This window comes from Pongo pygmaeus, chromosome 14 (genome assembly GCF_028885625.2).
Source record: "Pongo pygmaeus isolate AG05252 chromosome 14, NHGRI_mPonPyg2-v2.0_pri, whole genome shotgun sequence".
Classification (NCBI taxonomy): domain Eukaryota; kingdom Metazoa; phylum Chordata; class Mammalia; order Primates; family Hominidae; genus Pongo; species Pongo pygmaeus.
Window position 1 is genome coordinate 82380947 of NC_072387.2, and position 26146 is coordinate 82407092.

The 26146-nt window shown below is 42.8% G+C and overlaps 1 protein-coding gene across 3 annotated transcripts in view; it reads left to right on the forward strand.

Moving 5' to 3' along the window:
- KLF5 (KLF transcription factor 5) overlaps positions 1 to 26146 on the forward strand; it is a 62257-nt gene that overhangs the window by 24669 nt on the left and 11442 nt on the right. Inside the window, exons 1-3 of one of the 3 annotated variants that reach the window (XM_054446989.1) lie at positions 18942 to 19584; positions 21856 to 22729; positions 23808 to 23867. In XM_054446989.1, coding sequence (XP_054302964.1) covers positions 19324 to 19584; positions 21856 to 22729; positions 23808 to 23867 — 1195 coding nt within the window. In that variant the 5' untranslated portion in view covers positions 18942 to 19323. The other 2 variants (XM_054446991.2, XM_063650930.1) reach the window with 2 other exon arrangements.

Below are 26146 nucleotides of genomic sequence, written 5' to 3' on the forward strand. Positions count from 1 at the left end.
ATAAAAAATGTGTTATTGCCTGTATCTTTGCAAAACATGAGTTCCTATGAAGTGACTTGCCAGCCTGGGCAACAAAGAGAGACCTTGTCTCTACAAAAAATTTTAAAAATTAGCCAGACGTGGTGGTATGTGCCTGTAGTCCTTGCTACACTCAGGAGGCTGAGGCAAGAGGATTGCTTGAGCCCAGGAGTTCCAGGCTGCAGTGAGCTATGATTGCGCCACTGCGCGCCAGCTTAGGTACCAAAGAAAGACCCCATCTTTAAAAAAATGTGACTTGGCTTCTTTTTTGTTTGTTTTTTGATGGAGTCTTGCTCTGTCACCCAAGCTGGAGTGCAGTGGCATGATCTGGGCTCACTGCAAGCCCCGCCTCCCAGGTTCAAGTGCTTCTCCTGCCTCAGCCTCCTGAGTAGCTGGGACCACAGGAGCCCACCACCACGTCCGGCTAATTTTTGTATTTTTAGTAGAGACAGGGTTTTACCATATTGGCCAGGCTGGTCTCGAACTCATGACCTTGTGATCTACCTGCCTCAGCCTCCCAAAGTGCTGGGATTACAGGTGTGAGCCACCACATCCAGCCAACTTGGCTTCTTAAACATTAAACATACTGGACTTTGTTGCTACATGTCACAATGGCCAGTGTGTTTGTATACTGATATCACTGAATTGAGGTGGCACTGGTATTAAGTATCCTCTCTTAGTTTTTCTAAATTTCTGAAAAATTAACATATTATAACTCCAATGATGACATACTACCAGAATCATACAAACAAACGCATTCAACCACCTCACCAAACAAACAAGGTGAAGTGTAAAATAGGATGCTTTATGGAGGAAAAAAATGAATAGACTTAATCAAATATTCATGGTAAGAGGGATAGAGATTTTCCAGAGACATATCAACCAAAAATAATTGGGCAGGAAAATTGAAAGGATTGGACTTTCTTCCGTAAGTTGACTTTGTAAAATGCTACATAGCAAGCATCACATTGATCATTCTGCTGGTTCCTTTTCAGGCGCTGCTGCCAGCAGCTTTGTATCTTGCAGCATATGTGGAGTAGATTAAGAGACTAAACTCAGTTATTGTGAGGTTCTAACATTTTTTAAACAGGTAAACACAAGGCCTCTCTTTCTCTTTGTATCTTTATTTTATTTGTATTATTGTTTTTAAATTTCTTATTCTCTTTTTTTTTTTTTTTGAGACGGAGTCTCGCTCTGTCGCCCAGACTGGAGTGCAGTGGTGCAATCTCAGCTCACTGCAAGCTCCACCTCCCGGGTTCACGCCATTCTCCTGCCTCAGCCTCCCGAGTAGCTGGGACTACAGGTGCCTGCCACCACGCCTGGCTAATTTTTTGTATTTTCAGTAGAGACGGGGTTTCACCATGTTAGCCAGGATGGTCTCGATCTTCTGACCTCGTGATCCGCCTGCCTCGGCCTCCCAAAGTGCTGGGATTACAGGCGTGAGCCACACGCCCGGCCTTATTATTCATTTTTTAAAATAGAGACAAGGTGTTGCTATGTTGGCCTGGCTGGTCTCAAACTCGTGGCCTCAAGCAATCCTCAGCCACCGAAACTGCTGGGATTACAGGTGTGAGTCACTATGTCTGGCCCATTTATTGATTTATTTTTTATAGACAGGATCTTGCTTTCTCACCCAGCCCAAGTGCAGTGGTGAGATCATAGTTTACTGCAGCCTCAACCTCCTCGGTTCAAGAGTTCCTCCCGCCTCAGCCTCATAAGTAGCTGTGACTACATGGATTTTTCATTATTACGAACACCATCTGGCTAATGTAAAAAGTTTTTTTTAGATGGAGTCTTGCTCTTGTCACCCAGGCTGGAGTGCAATGGCACGATCTCAGTTCACTGCAACCTCCGCCTCCCAGGTTCAAGCTATTCTCCTGCCTCAGCCTCCCAAGTAGCTGGGATTACAGGGACCTGCCACCACGCCCAGCTAATTTTTGTACTTTTAGTCGAGACAGGGTTTTGCCATGTTGGCCAGGCTGGTCTCGAACTCCTGACCTCATAATCTGCTTGCGTTGGCCTCCCAAAGTGCTGGGATTACAGGCATGAGTCATTGCATCCGGTCTTATTTTCTATGTTTCTGTCATGGAAGCCTGAGGGTCATGGAGTGGAAGGTTACAGGAGTGAGTCAAAAAATATGGGTTCAAATTCTTCAGTGCCCTTCTCAGAAACTGTGTCTTCTGGATGTTCATAGTATCTGTTTGTTTGGTTGTTTTTTTCTAGAATTTTCATAGTATGCCTAACCTTTGACCTTTTTTTTTTTTTTAAGAGACCGGATATCACTACATTGCCAGACTGGAATGCAGTGGCTATTCACAGGAGAAATTATTGTCCACTGTAGCCACATGCTCCTGGGCTCATGCAATACTCCTGCCCAGCCTCCTGAGTAGCTGGAACTACAGGTGTGGGCCACGTGCCTGGCTCTTATGCTTAACCTTTTAACACTTTTGGTCCCATAGCGCTCATTGGCACAGTTCATGTCCCTTAGCAGGCCCTTGGTAAATTTTATTGAGTAATGGGTTTCCATTTCTTCAAAAATTGAAAGCGTGCATTAGAATACAAGAATCCTTTGGTTCTTTTCAGACCAATAAATTCTATGAATGCCAGCTTATCTCCCTAGTAGGAATTTGTGAAGTGAAGCTACTTTGTGCATGGAATTGCCAGTGCTTAAGAATAAGAATACTGATATCTGAAGGATTCTCTTAGGACTAGGTAGCAACCGCCCTCCCTGTCTGCTAGATAAGCCCCACAACAGGGAGGGAGCCTCCCAAGTAGCTGGGACTACAGGCACACGCCACCACACCCAGCTAATTTTTGTATTTCTAGTAGAGACAGGGTTTCACCATTTTAGCCAGGCTGGTCTTGAACTCCTGACCTCATGATCCACCCGCCTGGGCCTCCCAAAGTGCCAGGATTACAGACGTGAGCCACAGTGCCCAGCCTAGAGATCTTCTGTGTCAGTACAGATATAGCCACTTTATTCTGTTAAAATTGCTGAATAGGCCAGGTGCAGTGGCTCACTCCTGTAATCCTGGCACTTTGGGAGGCTGAGGCGGGCGGATCACGAGGCCAGGAGTTCAAGACCAACCGGGCCAACATGGTGAAACCCCATCTCTACTAAAAATACAAAAATTAGCTGGGCATGGTGGCGCGTGCCCGTAATCCCAGCTACTCAGGAGGCAGAGGCAGGAGAATCGCTTGAACCTGGGAGGCGGAGGTTGCAGTGAGCCGAGACCATGCCACTACACTCCAGCCTGGTGACAGAGCCAGACTCCATCTCCAACAAAAAAAAAATTGCTGAATAGTAGTACATGGTGTGGATGTACTAGAGTTTACTTAATCATTTACTTGATCATTACATACTTACTGTTGGATATTTAGATGGCTGCTGATTTTTCATTATTACAAACAGTGCTTCAATAAACATTCTGCTATGCCTATCTTTGTGCACATTTGAATAATTTTGAGGAACAAATTCTTAAAAATGGAATGTCACAGTGTATGACACTTTTATGTGTGTGTGTGTGTGTGTATATGTATATATTTTTTATTTTTGTAAAGATGGGGTTTTGCCCATGTTGCTCAGGCTGGTCTCAAACTCCTGAGCTCAAGCAATTCACCCACCTCAGCCTCCCAAAGTGCTAGGATTACAGGTGTGAGTCACCACACCCAGTCGAAATTTTATATTTAATAGATCCATGAAATTGCCCTCTGTACAGATATATATTTTACAAAGTCCACAAGAAGTTATATTTTTACTGACATTATGAGACTTTCAGTTTCCTCTACATCCTCCTGGAATCTTTCTCATTTTTGTACATCAGTTGAACAAAATGCTATTCCATTACTGTTTTAATTTACATTTTCCTGATACTCAGGGGGTTGGAAATCTTTTCGTATGTTTATTGGCCACTGTATTTCTTTTTTGTGAATTGCCTATTTACTCCTATTGCCTAATTTTTTGTTTGTTGGATTATCTTTTTTTTTTTTTTTTTGAGATGGAATTTTGCTCTTGTTGCCCAGGCTGGAGTGCAATGGCACGGTCTTGGCTGACCACAACCTCCGCCTCCTGGGTTCAAGCAATTCTCCTGCCTCCGCCTCCCAAGTAGCTGGGATTACAGGCACCCACCACCACACTCAGCTAATTTTTTTTTTTTCCTGAGATGGAGTCTTGTTCTGTCACCAGGCTGGAGTGCAGTGGCGCGATCTCAGCTCACTGCAACCTCCACCTCCTGGGTTTAGGTGATTCTCCTGCCTCAGCCTCCCTAGCAGCTGAGATTACAGGCATGTGCCACCACACCCAGCTAATTTTTTTGTATTTTTAGTGGAGACAGTGTTTCACCATGTTGGCCAGGATGGTCTCAATCTCTTGACCTTGTGATCTGCCCGCCTCAGCCTCCCAAAGTGCTGGGATTACAGGCGTGAGCCACTGTGCCCGGCTAATTTTTGCATTTTTAGTAGAGGCAGGGTTTCTCCATGTTGGTCAGGCTGGTCTCGAACTCCTGACCTCAGGTGATCCACCTGCCTCAGCCTCCCAAAGTGCTGGGATTACATGCGTGAGCCACCATGCCCGGCCAGATTATCTTTTTCTTTAAATAGCTTTTTAAAGAATGTCTTTTGTGATTGTGAATATTAATCTTTTGCTGCAAATAATTTCTCCTAGTCACTTACTATTTTGGGAACTTGAGGGTAGAGGGGTCACTTATCTTTTAACTTTTTTTTTGGCAGGGGATAGAGTTTCACTCTGTCACCCAGGCTGGAGAGAGTGGTGAGATCACAGCTCACTGTAGTCTCAACCTGATAGGCTCAAGCAATCCTCCTGCCTTAGCTTCCCAGTAGCCAGGACTACAGGCATGAGCCACTGCACTTGGCTATGTCTTTTAACTTTATGATCACACTGATTGACAAGACTTTCCATTATGTTAGAAATTCTCCTGGACTTTATTACATAAATTATTTACACATCATGGGGAAATCTGATTTGATCCATTTATGGGCTAATTGTTCTCATCAATTTATGTAATCTGTGTTGAACCCTAAGCACCAAGCTAGTTCTTGCCCGGAATTCCCTCTGCTTTCCTCCTATCTACCGTTTTGCAGTTTGCAGAGACTTGTGCTTTCTTTAAGGGTTAATCCAAGTATCAAAGTCCACAGTGATCTCTCTCTTCCTGGTTCACCATGCATTTGGGACATGATAAAGTTTTGTATTTTGCATGTGTATATATTGTAACTTAAACTAGATGGGATTCTATTCAACTGAAGCAGCTTCGCTTTTGTCTGGACTCTCAGTGTTTTTACTCATAGGAGTCCAGTAAGTATCTGTTGGTTGTTTTAAAAATACTTTATCATAGGAAAATCTTCAATGACTCCTTTCTCCCTCATACATACATGCTGTGGGCAATTTGCATCGGCATCTCTTCAATCATCCTTTGTGTGTGCGCTGTCTTCTGTTGCCCTGTGCCATTAGGCCACCCTGCTCATTATGTCTGGGATTCCAAACCTCAACAATAATGTTGTGAACAATGTTAAGGATCTCATTTCTGCCGGGCGCGGTGGCTCACGGTTGTAATCCCAGCACTTTGGGAGGCCGAGGTGGGCGGATCACAAGGTCAGGAGTTCGAGACCATCCTGTCGAACATGGTGAAACCCCATCTTTACTAAAAATACAAAAAAAAAAAAAAAATTAGCCAGGCGTGGTGGCAGACGCCTGTAGTCCCAGCTACTTGGGAGGCTGAGGCGGGAGAATGGCGTGAACCCAGGAGGTGGAGCTTGCAGTGAGTCAAGATTGCGCCACTGCACTCCAGCCTGGGCGACAGAGCAAGACTCCATCTCAAAAAAAAAAAAAAAAAAAAAAAAGGATCCCATTTCCTCAAAACGTTCTGGTGGCATAAAAAGAAGAATCTAGTATTTTTCACATTTGAAAGATATATCTTTAAAAGTCCAACTGGTGCCTGGCATGGGTCTTTATTTCATGCTACCTCAGATCTGCCTTCTCAAACACATTGCAGAGCACGATGTCGGGATGGCCCCACTAAGATCAAACCCCATGGTCCTTGACAGCAGGTTTTTTGGCTTTTCAAAATTAAACCCAGGTCGGGCACGGTGGCTCATGCCTGTAATTCCAGCACTTTGGGAGGCCAAGGCGGGCGGATCACAACGTCAGGAGTTCAAGACCAGCCTGGCCAACATAGTGAAACCTCGTCTCTACTAAAAATACAAAAATTACCCAGGCATGGTGGCACATGCCTGTAGTCCCAGCTACTTGGGAGGCTGAGGCAGGAGAATCACTTGAACCCGGGAGGTGGAGGCTGCAGTGAGCCGAGATCGCACCACTGCACTCCAGCTTGGGCAACAGAGTGAGACTTCATCTCAAAAAAAAGCAAAAACAACCTAATCAAAACTACATTAAAATAAAATTGATATTTTATTGTTTGAATTGTGCATATTATTACCACTGCCTCTACTATGTTTATCTTTTTTTTTTTTTTTGAGACAGAGTCTTGCTCTGTCACCCAGGCTGGAGTGCAGTGGCACGATCTCAGCTCACTGCAAGCTCCGCCTCCCAGGTTCAAGCAATTCTCCTGCCTCAGCCTCCCAAGTAGCTGGGACTACAGGCGCCCACCACCACACCTGGCTAATTTTTTGTATTTTTAGTAGAGACAGAGTTTCACCGTGTTAGCCAGGATGGTCTCGATCTCCTGACCTCGTGATCTGCCCGCCTTGGCCTCCCAAAGTGCTGGAATACAGGCGTGAGCCACCGCACCCGGCCTTTTTTTTTTCTTGTGACAGAGTATCACTCTTGTTGCCCAGGCTGGAGTGCAATGGCATGACTTTGGCTCACTGCAACCTCCGCCTCCCGGGTTCAAGAGATTCCCCTGCCTCAGCCTCCTTAGTAGCTGGGATTACAAGTGCCCACTACCACTCCCAGCTAATTTTTTTGTATTTTTAGTGGAGATGGGGTTTCACCATGTTGGCCAGGCTGGTCTTGAACTCCTGACCTCAAGTGAGCCACCTGCCTTGGCCTCCCAAAGTGCTGGGATTATAGGCATGAGCCACCACCCCCAGCCTATCCTAACATTTTTTAAAGACATAAAGGCAGTAATGTTCTTTCTGATATTTTCATTTAAAGCTCTGGAGCCTCGTGTGTGTGTGTGTGTGTGTGTGTGTGTGTGTGTGTGTGTGTTGTCTTCATTCACATACATTCAAAGCATTTAGTGTGCTACACGGCAGAAACTGCACCACGGGAGCAGAATAAAAAGAAGTTTGACAACTGTGGTAACTGTGGTGGCACCTAAGACATCGAGGCCATCATGACAGAGAAATGACGAGTCCATGAAGACAGAGGAAAGGGATGTGTTTGAACTGAGATGGAATTGCTTGTGTGGATTAGTGCTGGGTTTTCTTCAAGTTAACTTTCAACCTTCTAAAAATACAAATCCTCGAAGACCAGTCCTAGACAGCAGAATTTCATCTATTAAAATAAAGTCCTCAAACGCTATTCCTTTTATTGTTTTTAGTTTTATTTCAGAATGATTTCAAACCTACAGAAAAAGTTGCAAGAATAATACAAAGAATTCACATTCTTTTTTTTTTTTTTTTGAGATGGAGTCTTGCTCTGTCGCCCACGCTGGAGTGCAGTGGCGCGATCTCGGCTCACTGCAACCTCTGCCTCCCAGGTTCAAGCGATTCTCCTGCCTCAGCCTCCCGAGTAGCTGGGATTACGGGCACACACTACCATGTCTGGCTAAACTTTTTTTTTTTTTTTAAGAATTCCCGTATACTTTCATCCTGATTTGCCAATCATTAATATTTTGCCACATCTGCCTCTCTCTCTGTATATCTGTTTCTATGTCTGTTTATATCTCTCAGTATGCATATAATACACTCTCACAGACATTCATATATACATAGAATTTTTCTCCTGATTTACAGTTAATTGCTCACATCATGGTCTTTACCTCCTTTGAATAATCAGGGTGTGTATCCTTTAAAAAAAAGGATATTCTCTTATATAACTAGTTATTTTTATTTTGTTTGTTTGGTGGTTTTTTGTTTTGTTTTGTTTTGTTTTGTTTTTGAGACAGAGTCTCACTGTCGCCCAGGCTGGAGCATAGTGGCATGATTTCGGCTCACTGCAAGCTCCGCCTCCCAACTTCAAGCAATTCTCCTGTTTCAGCCTCTGGAGTAGCTGGGATTACAGGCACCTACCCCTAGTCCCGGCTAATTTTTGTATTTTTAGTAGAGGCGGGGTTTCACCTGTTGGCCAGGCTGGTCTTGAACTCCTGACCTCAAGTGATCCACCCACCTCAGACTCCCAAAGTGCCTAGATTACAGGCATGAGGCACCGTGCCCAGCCCTCTTACACAACTAGTTATATTGTCAAGTTCAGTCATGTAGCATTGGTTTATTGTCTAATATACAGTTCATACTCAAATTTTGCTAATAACCCCAAAATATTTATTGTGCCCTTCATCTAAACCAAACCCAGGATTACCCATTTCTTTAAAAAGGAACAGTGCCTGGCCGGGCACGGTGGCTTACGCCTGTAATCCTAGCACTTTGGGGGCAGGTGGATCACTTAAGGTTAGGAGTTCAAGACCAGCCTGACTAACATGGCGAAACTCTGTCTTTACTAAAAATACAAAAATTAGCCAGGTGTGGTGGTGCATGCCTGTAATCCCAACTACTTGGGAGGCTGAGGCAGGAGAATCACTTGAACCCAGGAGGCAGAGGTTGCAGTGAGCTGAGATCACTCCACTGCACTCCAGCTTGGGTGACAGAGGGAGACTGTGTCTCGCAAAAACAAACAAACAAACAAACAAAACAAAACAGTCCCTGAACTTTTCTTTTTCTCTTACGACATCTACATTTTTTCAAAGAGTGGAGGCCACTCGTTTATAGAATGTTCTTCAATTGGGGTTTGTCTTCTCTCTCTTCATGATTAGATTCAGGTTACACATTTTTTAGTAGAAATTTATGTACATAAATTCTTCATTATTTCTCAGTTCACATCAGGATATTGATTTTGCATCCTTCTCAGTTCACACTGGGAAACTCATAATGTGGCAAACTCATAATGTGACAATGACAAACTCAGTTTGTCCTTTTTTTTAAAAAAAAAAAAAAACTTCCATTAGAGAGATAGTATTTCACTCTGTTGCCTAGGCTAGAGTGCAGTGGTGTGATCTAAGCTCACTGCAGCCTTGAACTTCTGGGCTTAAGTGAACCTCCTGCCTTAGCCTCCCAAGTAGCTCGAACTACAGGTGCACACAACCGTGCCTGGCAATTTTTTTTTTTTTTTTTTGGTTTGTTTTTTGTAGAGATGAGATCTCAGCATGTTGCCCAGGCTGGTCTTGAACTCGTAGGCTCAAGCAATCCTCCTGCCTCAGCCTCTCAAAGCATTAAGATTACAGGCATGAGCTACTGCACCCAGCCAGTTTGTCCTATTGATGGTGATGTTGATTTTGATCATTTGTTTAAGGTAGTGTAGGCCAGGCTCTTCCATTGTTATCATTGGTTTCCATTGAAATTAATACCTCATCTATGAGGGAAATGCCTTAAGACTATGTAAATGTAGCCTGTTCCTCTTCTGAATTTCATCCAGTCATTTTAGTATCCATTGATTCTTGCCTGAATTAATTAATACTACGATGGTTGCAAAATGGTGATTTTTCTTTTTCTTTTTTCTATACTTTTTTTTTTTTTTTTTTTGAGACGGGGTCTTGCTCTGTTGCCAGGCTGGAGTGCAATGGCGCGATCTCGGCTCACTGCAACCTCCGACTCCCTGGTTCAAGTAATTCTCCTGCCTCAGCCTCCTGATTAGCTGGGATTACAGGCACATGCCACCACGACCAGCTAATTTTTGTATTTTTAGTAGAGACAGGGTTTCACCATGTTGGCCAGGCTGGTCTCGATCTCCTGACCTCGTGATCCGCCTGCCTTGGCCTCCCAAAATGCTGGGATTACAGGCGTGAGCCATTTTTCTAACTCTACTATTTCTTCTTCTATTGTTAGTTGACGTTCTATCATATTTTTATTTTTTAATTTATTTACTTTGAAACAGGGTCTTGTTCTTTCACCCAGGCTGGAGTGCAGTGGTGCGATCATCATAGCTCACTGAAGCGTTGACCTCCCAAACTCAAGCGATCCTCCCAACCTTAGCCTCCTGAGTAGCTGGGACTATAGGCAGATGCCACCAGCCCAACTAATTTATTTATTTATTTTTATTTTGGAGAGATGGGGTCTCACTATATTGCCTAGGATGGTCTTGAACTTTTGAGCTCAAATGACCCTCCCGCCTTGGCCTCCCAAAATGCTGGGATCACAGGCGTGAGCCACTGTGCCTAACCTCGAACTTTTATTTTTAATTTTACCTCTTATATCTATTACGAATAAGATGGGGTTCACTAAGTATTGGTTGTCTATTTTGTGTGGGACCCTAGGAAGCATCAGGAGGAACACAAAGATAAGATCATTTGTTCCCTACAGGGCCACTCGATTTGTTGGGGGCAACAGGCATAAGGCAGATGGTGAGAAGTGCTTTACTGGGGATACAAAGGGAAAGAGAAGAAACCAACAGAGAGGGTAATTCTTTCTGGGGGAGCTGGTGTGACCCTGGGAGAAAGGTAGGCTTACAGCCGGGCCTTGTGGTATATATGGTCTCACTCTGTCTCCCAGGTTGGAGTGCAGTGGCGCGACTTCGGTTCACTGCAGCCTCTGCCTCCCAGGCTCAAGCAATTCTCCTGCTTCAGCCTCCTGAGTAGCTGGGACCAAAGGTGCGTGCCACCGCACCCAGCTAATTTTTGTATTTTTAGTAGAGACGGGGTTTTGCCAAGTTTGCCAGGCTGGTCTTAAACTCCTGACCTCAAGTGATCCAACCAACTCGGCCTCCCAAAGTGCTGGGATTACGGGCGAGGGTCACCAGGCCCAGCCTGAGACTGGGTAATTGATAAAGGAAAAAGGTTTAATGGACTCAGAATTCCACATGGCTGGGGAGGCCTCACAGTCATGGCAGAAGATGAAGGAGGAGCAAAGAGACTTCTTACACGGTGGCAGGCAAGAGAGAGCTGGTGCAGGGGGAACTCCCCTTTATAAAACCATCAGATCTCATGAGACTTATTCACTATTACAAAAAACAGCACGGGAAAGACCCGTTCCCATGATTCAATTACCTCCCACCGGGTTTCTCCCACGACACGTGGGAATTATGGGAGCTACAATTCAAGATGAGATTTAGGTGGGGACAAAGCCAAATAATATCAACGATGTATGTATTCAAAGAAAGGCATTAGAGTTGGAGGGAACCCAAGGGGCTTTTGGGAAATTACAAATAATCCAAACGGTTAGAGACTAAGGTTCATGGGAGAAGAGCAGGGGAGGGATAGTGAGATACAAAGTAGGGAAGATAGGCTGGGGTCAGCACAAGGTCCCAGGCTGAGGAGTTTGAACTTCCTTCCTCACTGAGGAAAGCAATGAAACATATCTGAGAAGCAAGGTTACCTATCATCTGAGAAGCAAGGTTACCTATCATCTGAGAAGCAAGGTTACCTATCAGGTGATGCTTACAGTGCTTAGGGCAGGGACTATATCTTATTCATCTTTGTATTTCTTTTTTTTTTTTTTTTTTTGAGATAGAGTCTCTCTCTGTCGCCCAGGCTGGAGTGCAGTGGCGTGATCTCAGCTCACTGCAAGCTCCGCCTCCTGGGTTCACCCCATTCTCCTGCCTTAGCCTCCTGAGTAGCTGGGACTATAGGTGCCCATCACCACGCCCAGCTAATTTTTTGTATTTTTAGTAGAGACGGGGTTTCACCATGTTAGCCAGGATGGTCTCGATCTCCGGACCTTGTGATCCACCCACCTCGGCCTCCCAAAGTGCTGGGATTGCAGGCGTGAGCCACCACGCCCGGCTCATCTTTTTATTTCTAAGATCTGCAACAGTGCTCTGCATAGAGCACTGTTGAACACAGAGTGTTCAAAAAATGTTTGCGGGCACCAATGTGCCGAATAATTTAGAATAAAGACTTGTGTATATGTATGTTTTATGTGTGAGAAGTGGTCACGACAGTGGGGAGCTGGGGGGTGGGAACAGGTCCTTAGAAATTCAGCTGTCTACTGAATATTTAATAGAAAATGTTCTGTTTTTGAGACAGGGTCTTGCTCTGTTGCCCAGGCTGGAATGCAGTGGCACAGTCATGGCTCACTGTAACCTCAAACTCCTGAGTTCAAGCCATCCTCTTGCCTCAGCTTCCCAAGTAGCTGGGACTACAGGCGTGTGCCACCACACCTGGCTAGTTTCTTCTTTTTACTCGTTGCGGAGACTGGGGTCTTGCTATGTTGCATAGGCTGGTCTTGAACTCCTGGCTTTAAGCAATCCTCTCACTTCAGCCTTTCAAAGCATTGAGATAACAGGTGTGAGCCATCTTGCTGCGCCTCTAGAATATGTTTTAAATATCAAGTTTGTAGACTACCATCCCCACCCTCCTTCCACTTTAATTTCTGAAATCTCAGTAACCAAATTTGGGAATAACTTTTGAACAACTTTATGTTCCAGAAAAGAGAACAAGGCTCTTAGAGAAACAATAGTATGAGCTGGGCATGGTGGCTCAAGCCTGTAATCTCAGAACTTTGAGAGGCTGAGGCAGGAGGATTGCTTGAGCTCAGCAGTTCGAGACCATCCTGGACCACATGGAGAAACCCCGTTTCCACAAAAAATAAAAAAGTTTAGCTTGACGTGGTGGGGCCTGTGGTCCCACCTACTGGAGAAGCTGAGGTGGGAGGATCACTTGAACCCAGGAGGTTGGAGCTGCAGTGAGCCATGTTTATGTCACTGCACTCCGGCCTGAGCAACGGAGCAAGACTCTGTCTCAAAAAAAAAAAAAAAAAAAAAAAAAAAGCGAGAGAGAAAGGGGGAAAGATAACATCCCATTTGAAACTATTTCATGCCAAATCTTCTATGTGAGTATTTTAGAATTTAAAAACACAAACACAAACACCTCTTTAAAGATGCATATAAACTTTACCTGGTTTTAAGAGTCTATGCATTTTGTCAAAACAGTGTAAACAGCCTGTTTTATTTAATATGAGAAAACAGAGCAACAAAGTAAAATGAGATACCCAAAGTAACAGAGTAAAAATAAGTGTAGAGGAAGTCTTGCTGATCACTTAGGAAATGAATTAAAGCATATTTATATTTCAGACATTCCGCCCCTTTTGAACTTCAAACTCCCCTTTGTAATCTCTCTTCAGCTTCTTCATTCTGCAGTGAAATTCCTGAAAATCTAGCAGCTTGGTTAAGAAAGTTTACGTGTTTTCCCAGTACAGAGTATTGGCAAGTTGTAGGTACACTTTACTGGCTTCAAATGGAAAATCATTTGATCATCACCTACTACAGTTCCAATTAACCCTTAGCTGTAGAAAGTTAATATTTATGTTTTCATTTAAAATATTTATTCTGATTACAAATGGAATACATAGCAATTGTAGAAAATCTAGAAAATACTGAAAAGTATCCAGAAGTGAATAATGACCCATAATTTTTTTTTTTTTTCTTTTTTGAGATGGAGTCTTACTCTGTCACCCAGGATGGAATGCAGTGGCGCAATCTCAGCTCACCGCAACCTCTGCCTCCCGGGCTCAAGTGAGTCTCCTGTCTCAGGCTCCTGAGTAGCTGGGATTACAGGCACACGTCACCATGCCCGGCTAATTTTTTTACTTTTAGTAGGGACAGGGTTTCCCCATGTTGGCCAGGCTGGTCTCGAACTCTTGACCTCAGGTGATCTACCCACGTTGGCCTCCCAAAGTGTTGGGATTACAGGCGTGAGCCACCGCGCCCAGCAGTGACCTGTAATATAACCATCTAACAAAGGCCACCAAAATACATCCATGTTTGGTATTTTCTTTCCATCTTTGTGGGTACATATTTATAAAACCCCTTTCTTTGACTATACATAGCATGAATGTTTTCCCATGTCACTAAATATTCCTTAATAATAAGAATTTTTCCCCTTTTTTTCCAACTACTCAACTTTTTGGTGGCATAACAGTAGCCATGGTGTGGATGTATTGCTTAACTATTCCTCTATTGTTGGACACCTAACCTAGGTTATTTCCAATTTTGTTTTAATTTAAATTAATTATTATTATTTGAGACAGGGTCTTGCTCTGTCACCCAGGCTGGAGTGCAGTGGTGTGATCATAGCTCACAGTAACCTTGAACTCCTGGGCTCAAGTAATCCTCCTGCCTCAGCCTTCCAAGTAGCTGGGACTACCGGCATACATCACCATGCCTGGTTAATTTTAAACATTTTTGTAGAGATAGGGTCTCACTATGTTGCTCAAGCTGGTCTCCAGCTCCTGGCCTCAAGCAATCCTCCCACCTTAGCCTCCCAAAGGGCTGGAATTATAGGTGTGAGCCACCATGCCTGGCCCAATTTTATATATAAAGATATATGTGTGTGTGTGTATATATATATATGTGTATATATGTGTGTGTGTGTATATATGTGTATATATATGTGTGTGTGTGTATATATATGTGTGTATATATATGTGTGTGTGTGTATATATATACACACACACCTTTCCTAGAAGAGGAATTATCTATCATTTTCAACGTTATTTACATTTTAGCCTTTTTCATACTTATTGTCAAATTGTCCTTCCCCAAAGTTTTAAAGTTTACACAACCATCAACAGTGTATGGAAGTTAAGGCACGAAGAACTCACATTGCTTTTAGCACTACTTTTACACACTTCATCTATAAATCAACATCTAAAAGAGTATTTCCGTGTGATCCATGCACAGTTCATTTGAGCATTCATGGGGTGTTCCCCACAGCCTGGAACCATTTCAGCTTTTGTCATAACATGAACAGCAATTGGCTCAAAACACTGCCCATTGTGATGCTGATGATGAGACCTCCCTAATGTTCTAAAAGATTGTTTGGTGTAACCACTTTAGCTCAGACCTTTCTTTTAAGCTTGCCTATCATGTTTCGAGTCAGAATTTAAATACTGTGCAGTTTAAGCTACAATACGCTTGGCCTATAACTTGGTTCCAGGCATTTATGTTTATGTGACTTTTGTCTGCTTACTATACTAACAAGGTGGAAAAAGCAATCCCAGTCTCTCCAAAAGGTAAAACTCTCCTGTTTTTTTGGATATTATTAGAGTTTTAAAATTAGGCTAGATAAATTATAGTACCCTCAGGAATAAGTGCATAAAGGGAGTTTTATGAAATATTTGAAGAAGAACACATTTAAAAATCCAAACTGAAATATAAAATGTAATTTCTTAAGAACTGGAGGCAAGAGACATTACAAAAATAAAATATTAAATTGTTGTCTTAAGACATAATTTTAATTAATATAAATAGAAGTATTTAGTCTTATTTAAATTGCATATTTTTTCATCACAAAAGCAATGAACAGAGCATCTTCTCTCTTATCTCGTAATCTTTTGAGTCAAAATGCTTTAAATTCCAACTAATCTCAGTTGAAGCTTCTATTTATCAGGCTATTTCCTTAATGACTTTTTTTCTGATGTGTGGCTTTAAGTGGTTGCCATTAATGAAAAAATACAAAGACTACAGATGTGAAATGTTTGAGAGAACAATAATTACAATAGTTTTAAGTTTTCACTGATACAGATTCTAACAGGGGTGTGCAATCAATGACTACCAAAAAGTCACTTTAATTAAATAATCTTACCCTAGAGAAGAGTGTGCTCCCGTATAAAACTTTATTTTTCATGTTTATTCTTGTTCTTTTTTCTGTGGCCCAAGATCACTTGGCAGTTTGATACTGATTTGGCAGAAATAAATACTCTATGAAGATTTTTCTACTCAAAGTGAATACAGTTTTGTTGTCTGTGATACTCTATACCTCTTAATTTCAAGCTCTCTCTGACGTTTTTGCCAAACAACTGAATTTAGATTTGCCAAACAACTGAATTTAGATATTCCTTTTGCCATGTCGTTGTGTGAATATTGCCCTAGTGATAGCTTCATATTTCCCTCATCTCATCATTCAGAAGCTATTTATTTTTTTCCACTGCCTCCTTCAAACCCCCTCCCCCAACACTGAATGCCTGTTCAGCCCCCGCATATTCATCCGTATTTATTCCCGTAAAGATAGTGACACTTATGGTTTATTCTAAGACTAAATCTGTGTTGCCCAGTGACTAAGGACTTAAGCATGCACACTGCTTCTATGCTTACCCTCCTACCTAACTTGACTACTCAACATTTTTATTTCATTCCCTCAGAATCCCCTGTTTTGGCACAGTTCAGTTAACACACCACTGCCAGGCCACTAATTGATTTCTGAAACCTGACATTTGTTTTTTGTTTTCTCCTATCTTCCCTAATGGTACAGCACTACTAAGCGGGAAGGAATGCAAAGAACTAGAAAGTTCAAAGTAATTGAGGATCTGTCCATTCACACTGTCTGGCTTCATGCCAATGTAGAACCTGGAACATTTGAAAAATATTTATCAAGTTTTAACCCTTTTTACTAAGTCGGTGAAACAGGTTTGCGGCTGTAGCATGTATGTTAAAAGCAACAGCAAGGAAGCTTGGTTGAACATGTTCTTTATATGTTCAGAATCACATGGCAAATGTCTCCGAAAAGGATTACTTTCCAATTTCCGTACTATTGTACAGTGCTAAGCTAGTTATTTTCTGTGAGACTGCAGAGCAGGGCATTTCAGAGAAACTATTACTTAAAAGTGGCAGCCCTATTTCATGAATCTTTATGCCCGAAATGGAATTTTAAAACCTGCTACTGTATTGGAGCAAAAAGGAATATATTCAGTTACTATAAGAACCCCAACGCTAGCTTCATATCTATATTCATTATGAAAAGTGGAAATATGAAAAAATTAACAAGACTAAAAATATTAAAAACTTAGTTGTATGGTTTTTTTTTTTTTTTGCAATGAAAAAGCTTTTGTAAATGAAAGCATGTTAAAAAGTGGTGTGAAATTATAGAAGCATTTCCAGTAAAATACATGGATTTTATTGCAGTGAAAACTTAGGTTGAAAGACCGGGCCACTGAAGCTCTCATAAAAAGACCAAAGGAAAGGTCTAGATAGGTTTAAAAGCACATTAAGATACAGCTACCGAATGTATTAAATCTAAGTTAGATTTAAAGTTACAAGAGCACAAAAGTTCTATTAAGAATTATCTACATTACATTTAGGTTTGATGTTATCAGAATTAAGTAACTAAAAATCTTTCAAAGCTCAATTTTTTAAGAGTTACATTAAATCCCACCCTAATTCTATAATCTGTTTCTAAGCTAATTAATTACATGATCGGTTTTATATTAGAGAAAAGTAGGACAGCTTTTTAAAGATGAAGGTGGACAGCACGGGGCTGCTTGATTAGAGAAAAACTTGCAAAAGCGCTTATTAAATAATACTTTGATAACATGAAAGTAGTCATCAGCCATTCTCTGAAGGCAGTGATCACAGCTATAAAAATGAATCATGTATCAACAGGAAGAGAAGGAAAAGGAGAAAAACCTAGTTTACAGCATAATTTTATATTTTCTAATAATAAATACATTTCCTTATGTGCATATTAATTTTCTACCCATTGAAAATGAGATCCATACCTTTGATAGATACGCTCTTTGAAGTGAACGTTTTTATCCAAGACTTTTTTTAAAGCTGTTTTACTCTGAAGTGATGAGTAGGCTGTGGTATATGTAAAACTGTCTAATGGTATATTGTGTGTCAACATATGTACATTTGTAGTAATATCACAGGCATTTTTATTGCAGTTTATTGTTCCGTCCTCCCAATAAGCCAGATAAAATCATGTACAAGAACATTAAGGATTAAGGGAAGTGGTTTCCTTAGGTGATTGCTGGCAAAAATTCACCCTCCCATTATAACAACATAGTAAATGGATGGTAATATATTTGGCTATTACTTTCCAACAAATTTGGATTCCCAGTTTTCAGAGCTGCTCTGTGTCTATGTCTGCGACTCTTTGGTTGTCTCTTCGTAGGAAAAGGTGCACAATGTGAGGTAAATGTGCTAGGTTTCTGTTTTGTAAATATTAAAGTCCATTTTTTGAACATACAGTGCTAGCAAAAATAAGTCAAAGATGTAATGTCTATTTAAATACACATTTGAGCTAGTCGTGCTTAAATTAGATTCCTTGCTTCGGCTAGAATCAACACGGCTTAAATATTAGAAACTTCAGAATTCATATGGCCCAAGCCCTCCTCCCCACATACGGATGGGAGGTAGAAATGTGTGGGAAAACGTCTAGCAATTAAAATCCTGAAGGAGTGGGAAAAACCCAGGCATTTATGCAAGGATTTGAAAAAACGCTTGCCATCAAATCTTTTATTCAGGCATTCTGAATTTGCCTTGTTAAACGGATACACTCACTGCTAAACATACACAGAGACAAGAGCTGTTTTAAATTTGTTTATCACACTGCCCCTAGTTTTCTGCTAAAGAGAAGTACATTTTGGATATTTAAAAGTACACACTCATTAGACAAATCTCTAAAAGCCTCAGCGCCCCCACCTAGCTGCCTTCTGGGTTTCAGCTTTTGAGTTTCAGGTCCTTGCACAACACCTAAGACGTGCAATACTCTTTTTCTGCCTCATCCTGGCAAAGAACAGTGCGAAGAGATCTCCCTCCGCGTCTCCACCCTAATTCCCCCTCTTCCCAGATTCCACCCGCTCCGCTACTTCCCTCCGCCCCCGGCTCCGCTAGCCCAATCTGTCAGAGAAGTTGTGTACAAACTGCGCGGCCGCCCTGCGCGCGAAGCTCGTGGCCCGAGAGGGGTGCGGTCGGGCCGGCGGAGGCGGGGCCCTGGCTGCCTCTTTCCCTGCTCATAGGCTGGCCGCTCAGGCCTGGCCGGCCTCGGGGCCTCGCGATTCGCGGCAGCGTTGCCAATCAGGCAAGCGGGCCACGCCCCCCCGGAGTTGGGTGAAATAGAGGCGGGCGTCAAGTGTCAGTAGTCGCGGGGCAGGTACGCGCGCTCGCAGCTCTCTCGCGGAGGTCGGCGGTGGCGGGAGCGGGCTCCGGAGAGCCTGAAAGCGCGGTGGGGCGGGGCGGGAGAAAGTGGCCGCCCGGAGGACGTTGGCGTTTACGTGTGGAAGAGGGGAAGAGTTTTGCTTTTCGTGCGCGCCTTCGAAAACTGCCTGCCGCTGTCTGAGGAGTCCACCCGAAACCTCTTCTCCTCCGCCGGCAGCCCCGCGCTGAGCTCGCCGGCCCAAGCCAGCGTGGGCGAGGTGGGAAGTGCGCCCGACCAGCGCCTGGAGCTGCGCCTCCGAGTGCCCATGGCTACGCGGGTGCTGAGCATGAGCGCCCGCCTGGGACCCGTGCCCCAGCCGCCGGCGCCGCAGGACGAGCCCGTGTTCGCGCAGCTCAAGCCGGTGCTGGGCGCCGCGAATCCGGCCCGCGACGCGGCGCTCTTCCCCGGCGAGGAGCTGAAGCACGCGCACCACCGCCCGCAGGCACAGCCCGCGCCCGCGCAGGCCCCGCAGCCGGCCCAGCCGCCCGCCACCGGCCCGCGGCTGCCTCCAGAGGAGCTGGTCCAGGTAGGAAGAGCCGCTCCCCTCCCACCGCTGCACTCCCGATCTTGGGCGTGTCCCGTCGCTGCGACGCGCGGGCGACAGGGGCCGCTCCAGGCTGGGGCGTGCGTCGGGGCGCACCGGAGCCGGTGCTGGGTGGGCAGCCCCGCCCTGCACGCCTGGCCGGGGCCCCGCGTTTCGCTGAGAGTAAATGGGGGGGCCGGAGGTGGGAAGGATGGAGGGGAATCTGCCCCGGCGGGTCGGCCTGGGAGAGGTAAGAGGGAGGGAACTCTGGGTGCTCACGCGCACCTTAGTTGTTTTTCTTACACTTGAGGGACGAAACCTTGTACCTTACGCTCAGTTTTACTTAAATTACACCTTCGCCTTTACCGCTCTCCAATGCCAAGGCATTGGAGCCCTGCCCCCCATCCTCATCGTCTCGGGTTAATTAAGTAGAAACGCAAATTGGGGTGCTGGGGAGAAGTTCCCCAAGGTTTCATACCCAGTGGCTCAACCTGCTTTATAAGCGATCGCGGGCCGCGTTTGGAAAATGAGAGTTGGGAAAGCTAAGGTTGTGTCGGAGCGCTTATTTTTCCTTAAAAAAAAAAAAAAAAAAGACCGGGGGTGTTGTTTTCTTCGTGTGCACGTAAATTTCCTCCCGGAGCCGCGTTGAAAGCTGGCAGTTGGCTTTTACACTTGCCCAGCAGCCGAATTAGAGCAACCGCCTGTTTCTTTCGCCCACGCAGGGAGTCATATAGCCCAGAAAAAACTTCCCGGGACTTTTAGCCTGTCCCAAGGAAAAAAAAATTGGAAACATACCCACATGCAAACAGCTGGAAGAGCTAAAATCAGAAACCACTAACCGCCGCGGGAGCGCAGTGCACGAAAGGGTTTAGTTCAGTTTATTTCAAGACACTTCATTTAGTAGCTCTTTGGCGTATCGTATATTTGCTACCCAGCGCCTACTCCGTGGGGTCTGCCAGGGTCTTGCTGTGAGAGGGCAGTGGTGTTTGTCAGAGATGTGACTCACATGATGAGAGCGTTAATTTTTATTTTTAAATCGTGTCTATCCGGGAAACCCCGTCCGCATCCACACCAAGGTCCGAGATGAAACGCATTTGAAATGAAGTAGTAGCAGAAAATGACTGTCTTATTTACCTATTAAGGTGCCACAGCTAATATTATATGCGCCATTCCATCTAGATGGTTTTCTTATCTTTCGAAATTTCCTTTTCAGTGTTAAAAAATGTAGACTTAAGTTATACTAGGAGAGAAGATAGCCGGAAAAGGCTTGAGGCGACTTGTTACAAGCTGGTTTATAGCCTAGAAAAGAGATCACCGTTTGAAAAGTATTTGGTTATTTCAGTTTGTCAATTTTCTGCTCTGGAGGCACTAAGAAGATAAGGGATGACTGAGCTTTTTACAGAGTAGGGGGGAATGTAGCATTGGCCCACTGAGGAGGACATGATAAATGTTTTGCTGATGACCGTGCTAGGGATACAGCAGCCTCCCCACCCACGGGCTCCTTAGCAGCACTCTACCAAGGGAGTGATTTTCCCCTAGGTAATTAAAGATCTGTTTTAGATAGGAATATGAATAGGAACATTTCATTATCATATTAACCAATTACAGGATCTGCTGATTAAAATCAATATTTAGATTAAATATTGAATGTGAAATTGTTTTGTTTTAGTGGATACAAGGTTTTGCTTAGAACGTTGTATTTAATTTCTCATTGAACTGTAAACAAGAAAAGACACTGAAATGGCCAAATAATATTTTTTATATTACTTTTGAAGTATCTAGTCAAGCAAAGAAGCCTTTGCAATATTTTAAAGGTTTGGATCGTTTTTTCTATTTAAAAAAACACGCTGTTTAATGTTTATGACTTAAACAGAATTGAGGTAGTTTGGCAACATTTCAATACCGTACTCTAGTTGCAAACTTAACTGTGTAATGGGACAGGGAATCCTGCTTGTACAGGGGTGATGATACCTTGTTATTGCATCAGAATGGAATGTTTTGAGTTTGCTTTTTTTTTTTTTTTGATTTGCGTCTTTCACTTTTGGGGGTGATTGGGGGAGCAGTTTTACCAGTTACACAGAGTTTCATAAGGTTTTGGTCAACCAGTTATTACACAATCGACAAAATAAGCCTGATATGTTTATAAGCAACACTGAGGAGTTTGCCCTAGTACCTTACACAGGGATTGGGGGAATTTTTAGTAGGCGCCGATTGTTCGTTCTTCCCGAGATGGTGAATCAGGTGGATTATGGATGTTTATCTCTTCTTTTTTAGACAAGATGTGAAATGGAGAAGTATCTGACACCTCAGCTTCCTCCAGTTCCTATAATTCCAGAGCATAAAAAGTATAGACGAGACAGTGCCTCAGTCGTAGACCAGTTCTTCACTGACACTGAAGGGTTACCTTACAGTATCAACATGAACGTCTTCCTCCCTGACATCACTCACCTGAGAACTGGCCTCTACAAATCCCAGAGACCGTGCGTAACACACATCAAGACAGAACCTGTTGCCATTTTCAGCCACCAGAGTGAAACGACTGCCCCTCCTCCGGCCCCGACCCAGGCCCTCCCTGAGTTCACCAGTATATTCAGCTCACACCAGACCGCAGCTCCAGAGGTGAACAATATTTTCATCAAACAAGAACTTCCTACACCAGATCTTCATCTTTCTGTCCCTCCCCAGCAGGGCCACCTGTACCAGCTACTGAATACACCGGATCTAGATATGCCCAGTTCTACAAATCAGACAGCAGCAATGGACACTCTTAATGTTTCTATGTCAGCTGCCATGGCAGGCCTTAACACACACACCTCTGCTGTTCCGCAGACTGCAGTGAAACAATTCCAGGGCATGCCCCCTTGCACATACACAATGCCAAGTCAGTTTCTTCCACAACAGGCCACTTACTTTCCCCCGTCACCACCAAGCTCAGAGCCTGGAAGTCCAGATAGACAAGCAGAGATGCTCCAGAATTTAACCCCACCTCCATCCTATGCTGCTACAATTGCTTCTAAACTGGCAATTCACAATCCAAATTTACCCACCACCCTGCCAGTTAACTCACAAAACATCCAACCTGTCAGATACAATAGAAGGAGTAACCCCGATTTGGAGAAACGACGCATCCACTACTGCGATTACCCTGGTATGTGCTCTTACCTGGTTGAAGCATCGATAGATGTTGTGTGTGTGTGTGTGTGTGTGTGCGCACGCACGCGCCCTTTTCAACCTCACGGCTTTAAGTAGGAAAGTTGTACTTGACAGTAAAAAAAAAAAAAAAAAAAAAAAATTACCTTTTTTTTTTTTTTCCTATCCTATCTCTGTGCTTTAACTTTGGTATGTAAACCAGTTAGTTGTCTGTTGCTTATGTTATGCGTCAAAAACTTGGCTAGCATATTCTGGAAAAAGTTCCCTTGGACTTTTTCCTCTCTAATATTAAAATGGATTTGCATTTCTAATACATATTATTTCGAGTTAGGCCAGAGTTACTTTAAAATGGCAATTGAATAAATTGCAGTTTTTAATTCTAAATTAAGTGCCCCAGAAAGAGATTAAAGTAGGGTGGGGAAAATAAGGTTTGGTGGTGAAGTGGAGGTTGCAGGCAGCTAGCTTGATGGTAGGTACAAGACTGTCTACAAGATAGATTTAAGAATGGTTTCGATGACATGTGAGCATATGCTCAGTTTTGAATGAGATACATGGCCCAAAGTATAAGTTGAAGACAATACATGGAATATATTTACAAGTTACTGGGAAAGCTAGTTTATGATTAATACATGGCAAAATTTATTGACTCTGATACATGATATGGCATGACGTGCTAAATGAAAAAAGAAATGTGGGAGTACAGAAAATTACAGTCATCTTGGATAATGGCTTAGTACTGTCAGCTCTAGAGCCATTAAAATTTTTAAAAAAACATATAGCAGCTCTTAATACGGAAGTACAGCACCTACTGGAATATAAACACAAATTTTCCATTTGTAGTTTGGCTTGATTATCTGTATTCTTTCCTGTTAAAGTGATACATAAAACAAATCACTTCATGTCTTTAATAAGGTAATGGGGGAGGGCTCTTTAAAACTTTTAAAACTGAAGCTTCAAATAATCTTCATCTAGCATGAGAGATTTCTTCTTTAAAGCCAGATTTTAAACACTGAATCATCAAATGTAAAGATTTCAAAAGGATCTCCAAAATGACATGCTGTTCTCCTTTATTTTAGGTTGCACAAAAGTTTATACCAAGTCTTCTCATTTAAAAGCTCACCTGAGGACTCACACTGGTATGTAATTTTCTTGTTAATTCTGTAAGTTGTGTAAATAGTGTAAGTGGTATTCATCCCTTTAAAAGCTAACACGTGTTTGATCTCTTCCTCTGTCAACTTTTTTTTTTTTTTTTTTTTTTTTTAATAGCCTACCTTTTCAGCACAGGCTTGGTTTAGAATTCAGTTCCATGAGAAATCTGGTTCCAGGAAGGCCGGTGATGTTCCCTCACTAAGGCCTTCTTGCCCTGTCACCGCTCAGAGTTGATTACCCAAAAATGTAAACAGCGATGTTTACTAATGGATTTTAAAACTTATAATGGCAGTGTTTTGAAGAAAAAAAAACTCATTTTCTTCCATAGCAAATAATTTTTCTCTGAGAAAGCCATTTTAAACTCTTAAAAAAACTTTCCCATTTGGCGTGTACAGCATAATTGGCGAAAACATTAGTTTCACCTCTAGGTTAAAATATCTGTGTTTAGTATGTTTTCTGTGCTTGATGAAAGGTAGGGCTGAAATTACAATGTTAAAATCAGGTGGTCAGAAATCGGTTACAATCCCCAGCCCAAACTTGGTATGTGTGAGAGACTTCATCTTTATTCTAGCTTACATTCATTCTTGTTTACATGTGCTTTTAAGTTTAGCTCCTCTACTTTTGTATTTGCTTTGTTAAATCTGTAGCAGTCACTTTTTTTTTGAGACGGAGTCTTGCTCTGTTGCCAGGCTGTAGTGCAGTGGTGTGATCTCAGCTCACTGCAACCTCTGCCTCCCAGGTTCAGGTGATTCTCCTGCCTCAGCCTCCCGAGTAGCTGGGATTACAGGCCCCCACCACCACGCCCAGTTGATTTTTGTATTTCTAGTAGAGATGGGTTTTCACCATGTTGGCCAGGCTGGTCTCGAACTCCTGACATCTTTATCCACCTGCCTCGGCCTCCCAAAGTGCTGGGATTACAGGCGTGAGCCACCGTGCCCAACCAGCACTTTTAAGAGCTTTTAAACTTTAAAATGATACCAGAAGCCATTTTAAGATGAAACCAGGTGGCATACTTTAAAGGTCCCCCAAATACTCCAAATATTGTCAAATATATAGATGGTTACTATTTGCGATTTTCTTAAAAGAGCAGCCCTAAAGAAAAGAACTTACATAAAGTGTGTTTTTTTCCCCTCAATAAATACAGCCTTACCTAAAGTTCAAAGAATAAGTTTGCTAATAAAAGCAATGACCTAGCAAAATGTATTATTCCATCATTGCTATGGAAACCAAAGTATTCAACAGTTCCTTTGAATGGGTTGTTGGATTAGTGTGAGGACTTGAATCTCCCCAGGCTAGATGTTACTATGGAAATTGAGTTTTGATAAATGAAGTAGTTATCTCTAACTGCTGCATTAAAAAGTAAAAGCCTTTGAACAAAGGTCAGTGCTGAGATAGAGCCCTAAGAGGAATATGGTTGCAGACATTTTGTATGCATGTTACGAAGCATTGCTTGATATCCCAGTGATAAACACTAATTAAAATCCGATGACAATGTTGTAGATTCCAGGGCTTTTTGAGAAACTGCTTTTAAAGAAAAGGCATCTTATGTATTTATCTATGAAATGAACGGGCTGTTTTGGCCTGAGGTTTTTGCATGGAGACAAACTGATTACATAAGAGGAAGGATCCTTCATAAGCAGCCCAAGGTAGAAATTTTTATAGTTAAACACAAATGAATTAAGCATGTTATAAAAACTACAACTTAAAGTTTTCAAAATACAAATGACAAGTGCCAGGAAAATATTCCATATAGAAATACCAAAATATCCTTTTACGGAATATAAATGGAAATATAAAGACATTTGAACTGTTGTTTTTTTTCTCTTTTGGAAGTCCTTGAAATGAGAGAGAGGAGGGAACACATTTTCATGGGTTTAAAGTCTAATAAAAGAGCACAATTGCATATAACGATGTAATCAACTACTTATTGCAGGGATGTAGTCAAACCCATATCTGAATAGCCTTTCACCCCCTGTCAGGGTTTAGCGCCCTGAATGCTTATACCTGCGATTCAGGAACTTGACCTGCTGGCAAATACATTTAATCGTGGGTTGTCTTAACAATGCTTGTACTAATAAAAACAGACTAAAAAGAAGACCGAGACCTGGTTTGGGTCCCTTGCATCAGCTTTTTCACCTGACCATAAACACTGTGGCCTTCAACATCTAATAAATGAGAACATGTAATCCAGTTTAATAAAGTTTTGTTTGATAGTCTTTCAAATGCCTTGGGGAGGGTTTGTAGCAGACTTGTTCATCTGGCTAAA